At 62.3% G+C, this 8447-nt stretch overlaps 1 protein-coding gene across 1 annotated transcript in view; it reads left to right on the top strand.

Moving 5' to 3' along the window:
• Positions 1 to 2375: 2375 nt before the first annotated feature.
• GFRA2 (GDNF family receptor alpha 2) overlaps positions 2376 to 8447 on the top strand; it is a 78566-nt gene continuing 72494 nt past the window's right edge. The window contains exons 1-2 of the mRNA XM_084883801.1: positions 2376 to 3105; positions 7971 to 8285. Coding sequence (XP_084739927.1) covers positions 3066 to 3105; positions 7971 to 8285 — 355 coding nt within the window. The 5' untranslated portion in view covers positions 2376 to 3065. The remainder of the gene's footprint in view (positions 3106 to 7970; positions 8286 to 8447) is intronic.

Raw genomic sequence — 8447 nt, 5'->3', positions numbered from 1 at the left:
TGTTGGTCTGCTTGGGATGCCTGGGTGACCCCGAGTCCCTGAAGGGCCTCAGCCAGTCACTGCCTGCTGCCAGCCTCTCTCCCACCAGGAGGAATTAGTGGGAGCCACCCCTGGGGTTTCCCTGTTGCTTCCTCAGCCTCTTCACCGGAAAGGGGTGGGAACAGGGCAAAGCTCCCGGGTGTCTCAGAGGGTTTTCCTTCTTATGCCCAGCGAGGGTTAAACGACATTTAAAAACGTTTTTGGAGGAGGGAGAGAGATATGCTGAGCAGTACCTTTGGACTAGGCCCCTAGAAGAGGGAAGAGCTGCCTGGGTTACAAAATGTGGGGGTGGTGGGGGACATCTGGGCCATCGGAAGGTCCCAGAAGCAGGGGAGGGGAGGGAGAAACTGCCTATAGGACAGGCTCCCAGCCTGGTCCACGACTATTCAGCAGTGTGATTCCTGCTGTGTGAATCCTTTAGCCCACACTTTCCTGAATTTTCTGAAGCCGGTTCCTTAGGTCACCTAATGTTTGGGAAGAAGCGGGGAGACCCTGGCAGATGTAAACTCATTTCCCAGAACCTGAGAGGAATAACAGGAGGGCAGCCCGAACGGGGCTCTCCCCAGCTCCACTCCCCAATCCTCTCTTGGCAGGTCCAACAGGAACAGGCTGGGACCGCGCCTCCAGGACACCTTTCAATGGCCCCGGACCAAGGAGAGCGAGGGCCGATGCCCCAGGGCGCGCCCAGCGGGAAGAGGCGCTCGGAGGGACCTGCGCCAGGAGCTCCCGGGGCCGGGGAAGCCGCGCTCCTGCCAATCCGCAAGATGGAAGTTGCTCCCTCTAGCTTTCCCACTAGCGGAGGCTGCTGGTTTTGTGAGCGACCCCTCCCTTCGCGGCCAGATCGATTTCTAGCACTTACTCTTGCTCATTTAAAAAATGCATCCTAAAAGGTACCGCCAAACTGCACCCTGGGTCGAGCTCAGATCCCATTTTGAGTAAGGCGGAAAGTTTACGAGGCACTGCGCGTACCCCACCGCCGCACACGGGGCGCGCGCGGGGCTGCACGGAGGCATGCGTGCGCCGGGGCCCAGGGGTGCAGGCGGCGCCCACCTCGCTGAGGATGTGTCCCGAGGGAGCGGGAAACGGGGTGCCCGGCGTGCGCCGCCGCGTGCCTCCGCCGCCTCGCCCTTCCTGCCGGAACGTGTCTGCAATCGCCCATCTCTCCTCCAGCCTTTTCCCAGCCCGACGCTTCCTTTTTGGTGTTTCTGCGCGTTTGTTGTAAATTCTGTGCCTAAAACACGCCGGTAAGCCCGGCCCATCCACAGATGGATCAATCGCACCCTTCCCGGCTCGGGGAAGGGAACCCCACCCGGAGCCTCGGAAGCGGGGAGCTGCCGGCTGCCTCGGGAGAGAGCTACCTACAACCTAGCCAGCCAGCCGCCGAGCGCGGGCAGCGAGCCTGGCGCCGAGTCCTGGCCGGGGCGGTCTCGGGGCGCTTCGGCCGGCAGGGGTGGGGTGCCAGTCCTCGCCTGACCTCCTCGGCGCGGTTCGGGCAGGTTCGTCGGCCTCGGAGGCCGGAGCGAGGGCGCCTGGGCGCAGCAGCCTTCCGCCCGCGCCGGGGAGGGGAGACACGGGGGAAGGGTCTCCAAGGGCTGCGGCGATGAGTGTGCGAGGGGCGAGCGCGCTGCGGGCAGGCGGGGAAAGTTCTCGAGCTCCGCGTGGGGATCACACGAGTGTGCGTGCGAGGGGCTAGATCGCGGTTGGCGCTCTGGGGGGGGGGGGGGAGGGGGGCTTCTTTTCCTCCCCGGCGCCTTCGGGGAGACGCCTGGTTTCGGTTCCCTGGCCAAGGACGCATCCGCCCGCCGAGGGCGCAGCCTCTTCCCCAGACCCAGGCCCCCAGGATGGGCTTTTCCTAGCGCCCCTCCCCCAGCCCCTGGGGGACTCGGGCGCCCTGGACTCAGCGCCCTCCTCCAGCCTACACTCTCCCTCCCCGCGCGTCCGGACCCGGTGGCCGAGTGGGCGGGGCAGGAGCCCCGGGGGTTGGAGGGCGAAGCCTGCCCCAGAGGAGTGGGGTGGGGCGCGCGGGGGGTCGGGCGCGGAGGTGGTGGTGGGGGTTTGCACCGCAGCCCGGACCGGCTCGGGTGGCACGTCAGTCCGAGGCAGGGCAGGGGGCCGAGCTCTCCTCTCGGCCCGCGTTCCCGGCGCCGCCGCCGCCGCCGCAGAGGGTGGCTGCTCCGCCGCGCGCCCGCGCCCCGCGCCGCCGGCCGCCCGGGAGCCCGAGCGCCGAGCCCGGGGCGGAGGAGAGGGGCGCGGGCGCGAGAGCCGCGGCGAGGGAGCCGCGAAGGGGGAAGGGGGCGGGCGGAGGGAGGAGCGGGAGAGAGGGGGAGGGGGGGAGGGAGGGAGAGGCGAGCGAGCGAGCGAGAGCCAGAGCCCGAGCGGAGCGGGAGGGAAAGGGAGGAAGGCGGGCGCACGCCGAGGCTCGGGCGCCGGCATTCCATTAGGAGAAAAGTGAGCCGGCCGAGGGCCAGCGGGAGAAGGTGGTTTTTTTGAACATTTCCCTCGTCTGGAGCTAAAGAAGCGACTCGGGTCTCTGCGTCCTCCAAGCTCCCGCTGGATCGCTCCCTGGCGCTTCCCCACGTCGGTGGATTGCTCTCCTGTTTGCGTTTTATTCTGACCCCCGCTCTCGTCGCTGCCTTCCCACCGCCCGCTCTCCCGCCGCTTCTCCCCCGCCTCCCCAAGCCCCTCCGGAGGAGCCCGGGCATCGGACCGCGGGGACCCGCGCCCCGGGCCGGCTGAGCGCAGGACCGCTGTCGGCTGGGGAGCGGCACCCACAGACACACCTGTGTGTCCATCCTAGCGGGCGAGGGGCGCCCGGAGGGCCCGCCGCCCCCCGTCTCCACCCCCTCCGGCCAGGGACAAGGATCGCAGGACTCCGGATCGCTCCACCGGGTGGACTCGCTGGGATCGCCGCCTTGGATTCGGGGCTGATGATCGCTGCTGGGCTATAGTATTGTCATTTTTATTTTATTATTTTTTTTACCCAAGGGAAAAAAGACAAAAACACAAAACTGTGGGATTTATCTAACATGATCTTGGCAAACGCCTTCTGCCTCCTCTTCTTTCTAGGTGAGTACCTGCGAGCGGCGAGGGCGGCGAGCGGGTCCGCGGAAGCCAGGGGGCCTCCCGGGTGGGCGGCGCGTTCGGGTGCCCGCGAGCAGCCGGGGACGCGGGGGACGTGCGGGGCGCCTGGCGGGGCGACCGGCGGGAGAGCGCGCCGCGGAGCGAGCTGGCCAGGCGCTGCCCGCCCAGCCGGGGCCCGGCGCGAGCCTTGGCTGTCTGGTTGGTTACGGCGGGGATTAAGAAGGAGACTTAGAACACCCAAGGCATCCCAGTGTGTTCTCTCTCTCTCTCTCTCTCTCTCTCTCTCTCTCTCTCTCTCTCTCTCTCTCTCTCTCTCTCTCTCTCTCTCCCTCCTCTCTCTCTCTCCCTTCACACAATGATGTACTCATTTCCCTCAAAATAATGGGTTCAAATTGCGGCAACTTCAGGAAAAAAAAAACCCAAACCCACACATTACCGGCCCCCCAACTCTTGATCTGGAAGAGAGGAAGGAGGAGAAAGGCTCACTATGGGGAGAGAAACCCAGGGTCCCCCCTTTCCAGGCTCCCAGAATGGATTGTGGGGGAGCCCATGGGTTTCTCCAGGAGCTCCTCATTGGACTTGTGTGGGTGGGGGGCCCTGCCAGTCAACCTCTGGAAAATGCACTCCATTTCCAGCACCCTGAACCCCTTTCCGCAGCTCTGATCCCTGGAAGACTTTTCAAGTTTCTGCCCACCCTTTGCCCTCCCTGTGGCCCAGGCCCGGCCCGATGGGTAGGCAAGAGTGGAGGGGCTGTGAGCCCTGCTCACTGCTTGCCTTCCTCACCCCTAGGGGCCAGGGACCCTGTAGCTAGCTGGTGGGAAGAAAGGGAAGGAGGCCAAAGTTTGCTTCCTTGGGCGATGGAGGAGAGAGGGGTGATGGCAAAACCAGATCTGAACTAAGACCACTACTCATCCTGTAAGCCCCTTTCCCCAGGGGCAGGGAGGGCGGGCTGCCTGGTAACTCTGACCCTAGGCAGCCTCATTCCCACCCAGAATTCCCAACTCTCACCCCCTTTCATGCTATGTGGCGCCTCGGCTGCCTGGGAGGTGAGGTGGGTGGAGAGAGAGCATTCTGGGAGTGGAGGTGAGGAAGAGAGGGTGTTTGCAAGTGCTGACTGGGAGTCCCAGGCAAGGCTGTCCAGAGCAGGTGCTCCAGGAGGGAGCTGGTGACGTGTGTGTGTGTGTGTGTGTGTGTGTGTGTGTGAGAGAGAGAGAGAGAGAGAGAGAGAGAGAGAGAGAGAGAGAGAGATCTGCTTCAGGGTGGTGTTATTCCTGCCATCCTGGCCTGCTGTGTGGCTGGTGGTGAGCCAGGCTGCCTGGCTGGGCCAGGAGTGCACCCTGTCCCTCCAGAAGGATGGCGAGGGGAGGCCTGGGATGTGGGTGCTGGTCTCGGAAAGATGTGGGTGGTCCAAGGGCCTCCTGACCAGGACAGGGGATTCCAGTCAAGACTGGCCCTGGGCCTTTTGTCCACCTGTCTTCTTCCCCTCCCCCAGTGTGGGTTTCCTAGGGGGCTTGGCCCTGCTCTAGGGTGTGGCCTTCCCCTTCCCATGGGCCCAAACCAGAGACAGCACTTCTCCAGGTAGGAGGGGCTGAGGGAGGAAGCTGGGTGGCTGCTCTGGGCTCACGGGAGGCCCTGCAGCCAGTCCTTGCTACCATCTGCAAGGGGATTCTCTTTCGGAAGAGGCTGTTCTAAGACCTGACCTTTCTCCCCACTGTTTTTGAAAAGCCAGCTTTCTGGGGCCAACAAGAAAAGAAAATTAGATTGCTCACACACCCCAGGCCCGCAGGACTCCCAGGCGTAGGCACTCTGAGGTCCGGAATGGAGCAGGGCAGATAGGACCCTCAGGCACCTCCAGGCCCAGACCCCATGTTGCAGGCAGGCCTTTCCCAGCGGAGAGGGCTGCGGAGGTGACTGTTCTCATGGTGTGTGTGTGTGTGGGGGTGTGGGTATGAGGGTGTGCTGGTCAGAGATGCCCACCCTAGTGCCTGCAACCCGGAGGCTCAGTGGTGAGAGGAGGGTGAGAGCCGTGAGAGCTGTATTTGGTCAGAGACAAAGTTCCTGTCCCCAGAGAAGCCCCTTTCCAGTGCTGGGCAAGGGGTTAACGGAGTGACCACAGAACATTGCAAAGGTCTGGGTGAGGCCAGTCAAGAAGGAAGGGACAGGTTGGTACTGGGAAAGGGGCCCTCAGCTAGGAGTTGGTTGGAAATTCCACCTGGGGGAGAGGTTTCCCTGGAGCTTTGGTTGGGAGCATGTTCCCAGGAGTGGGGCCTTCCGCGTGCCCTCCCAAGGTTCCGAGTGAGGTCTGGAGGTGGGGAGGCCTGGGGGTCCAGCCAACCTGCTCTCCTGTGCTGACACTCCCAGGGAGATGTGTGATGGGGAAAGCCACTTGGGGGACGGGGTCTGGTTGGAGGGCCAGCTTTACACTGACAGCTCCTGTCTGATGGGTACCAGATGCAGCAGAGTGCTGTAGCGCTGTCCCCTGTGCCTCTAGAAGCTCTTCCACACCTCTTCTCTTGACGGATCCGAGCTTCCTCCTGATCTAGAACTTGGGCACGACACCAGGATACCTTCTGACCGTTATTTTCCTAGAATTCTTGGCCCTGCGTTGCCATGATTTCCTTCTCTGGCTGGGCTTGATTGCTTCCGGGGGGTCATGACGTCAACGAGAGGAGTCAGGGACAGGTGACAGTCAGGCAGTTTGTGAAAGGGTCGCACCTGGCCCCTGCTGGGCATCTCCCACGCACCTGGGCACATGTGCTCGCTGGCGGGATTGGAAAGCCCTTGCTTTTGACACAGAGCCGGGATTCTGTAAGGATCATCCCTGGGGCTCAGGATCCCAATCGTAGGGCAGGCAGGGTCAGTGTCTTATTGCCCCGATCCCTTGGGCCTGTGTCCTGATCAGCACGCCTGTGGAGGTGCCCCTTTCTCCGTGCACTTCCGATACAGTCAAGGTGGGAGGGGAGGAACCTGCTGGGGCGCTGGGTTGACGATCAAAGTCAGTGGAAGGCCAAGGGCTGGGTTGGTCTTAAGGCTCCAGCTGGCTGGCTGGCTGGCTAGGTGGGGGCAGCAGGTGCAAGTGAGGCTGGGTCAGCTCAGCTGCTCCTGGGTGGCCCAGATGCACCGAGTCCTGCTCAGGGATCTAGGCATTTTGCTGAGGCCAGGAAATACAGCAGATGCCCCACTCTCTAGCCAGCACTCCATGCTGCTTTCTTCTCTCATCTGTCTCAGCCTTCAGCTCTTCCTGTCCTGAGGCACAAGTGTGGTCAGTGGGCGGAGGAAATGCCTATCATTCTTGCCCTAGAGGCCTTCTCCGCTGCAGGCCCACCCTCTGCTCTTCTTCCTGGGCTGGTGGGTAGGCCTGGTCCCTCCAGGAGTGGGTTCCTCTCCCTTCCGAGGCTCTGTCCGGAGGAACCGGCTCTCAGTGCAGCGCTCTGCCTCTAGGTGTCGCTGTCTCCCTGCGGTAGCTGCCCCCTGAGCCGGGCCTCCTGGGGGAGTGAGACCTGGCAGTTCTGGGTTAGAGATGGGGGATTCTTCCGGACATTGAGGAGGGGATTTCTGGCCAAGGATCATCTTATGTCTTGTGGCCGGATGGAATTGGAGGAAGCCTCCCAGATCACGGCTTGGAGCTTGGAAAAGGCAGTCTGGGCTCTGGGCCACGCTATGGGCTTTTTCTGGAGCAGGATCTGGAGTGCAGGGCTTAGGGAGGACAGGGAGACCAGCAGGATGTCTGTGGTAGATGGAGCCATGTTAGGCGCTGGATATTGAAGGTTCCTGCCCTTCACCTCCGAAATCTTCTTCCCTGACGCCCTCTCTCCCAAGGACTATGGGCGTGGACCCTCTGGGCTGTGGATAGAAGCGGGACCTCAGCTTCCTGCCTGTTCACTTTTGCAGAAGCTGGGCTCCACTTGTGAGGGACCTACCTCCCCTTTTGCATTTGGCTGATCATTTGGGTTTTTGAAAGAAAGGGGGAGAGGGTTTGAGAGGAAAGAGAAATAGAAGAAAGAGAGAGGAAATGATTTGCGTAGAGCATTTTTCGGAGGGGCTGGGGTGTAGATGGTCCTGGGAAGGCACCTTTTCGGGTCTTGGCAGCTGTGAAGTGGCCTGGGCGAGTGGAGGCTGGGCTGGAAAGGGAGGCACCTTAGAGCTCAGGATCAGTCCTGTTTCCCATTCTCTTTCTCTCTTCTTAAAATGCTTATTTATTTATTTATTTATTTTTGAAATTTTCAATTACAGAACTGAGAATGAATAGGCTGGGCGGGGTGGGGGTGGGGGGTGGGGAGTCCAAGAAGCCTTTTCAGCCTGTGTGTGACCCTCAGTTGTCATCTCCCTTTTCTGGGCCTCAGTTTCCCCAGGGTAACATCTGGGGGCTGGACTCCGTGGTGTCAGAGGTCCGAACAGGCTATGAACGTTAAATTGCTTTCTCTGCTTACACGGCGTAACCAGTGCTGTGGTGGGCCTCTGGCTGGAACTGAAGCTGGTAGGAGGCCTGGGGGTACAAATGGGATCCCCTCTGCACACCCCAGCAGGCCCTGCAGCCCCGGCTCTCTATCACGCTATTCGTTGGCCTTCTGGCTGGCCCAGTGCTGAGGGTGACCGGGTGGAGCCGGCAGAGGATCCTCCAGAGCCAGGGCAGAGGGCAGCTGAGTTCTCCATGGGGTTGGAGGAGGGATGTTGGTGACTTAGGACCAGCAGCCTCCGCTCTGTCGGGAGGTGGCGTTGAGCGGGCCTTGATGTGCTTCGGAGTCAGTGGGTGTGACTTCCAGAGGGGCCTGGCCGGCCCTCAGCCCTGCATCTTGTGTGGGAGACTGTGGTGGCCTCACTCATGCTTGTCTTCCCTCCCCACCACCCAGACGAGACCCTCCGCTCTTTGGCCAGCCCTTCCTCCCTGCAGGGCCCCGAGCTGCACGGCTGGCGCCCCCCGGTGGACTGTGTCCGGGCCAATGAGCTGTGTGCCGCCGAGTCCAACTGCAGCTCCCGCTACCGCACGCTTCGGCAGTGCCTGGCCGGCAGGGACCGCAACACCATGCTGGCCAACAAGGAGTGCCAGGCGGCCCTGGAGGTCCTGCAGGAGAGCCCGCTGTATGACTGCCGCTGCAAGCGGGGCATGAAGAAGGAGCTGCAGTGCCTGCAGATCTACTGGAGCATCCACCTGGGGCTGACCGAGGGTAAGCCTGGGAGTGGTGGGGGTGGTGAGGGGGCTGGGGGCCCAGGTCCAGGGGCAGGACCGGGTAATGGAGCCTGTAAGTGGCCAGCTCCTTAGCCCTCTTTGCTGGGGGAAACATGAACCCAGAAGTTGTAGCCTCCGGACCTGGGAGGGAGCTGGAGAG

Source organism: Pipistrellus hanaki, assembly GCF_964339955.1.
Source record: "Pipistrellus hanaki genome assembly, chromosome: 5".
In the NCBI taxonomy this organism is placed as follows: Eukaryota; Metazoa; Chordata; class Mammalia; order Chiroptera; family Vespertilionidae; genus Pipistrellus; species Pipistrellus hanaki.
This window is presented reverse-complemented; position numbering and strand designations above follow the sequence as displayed.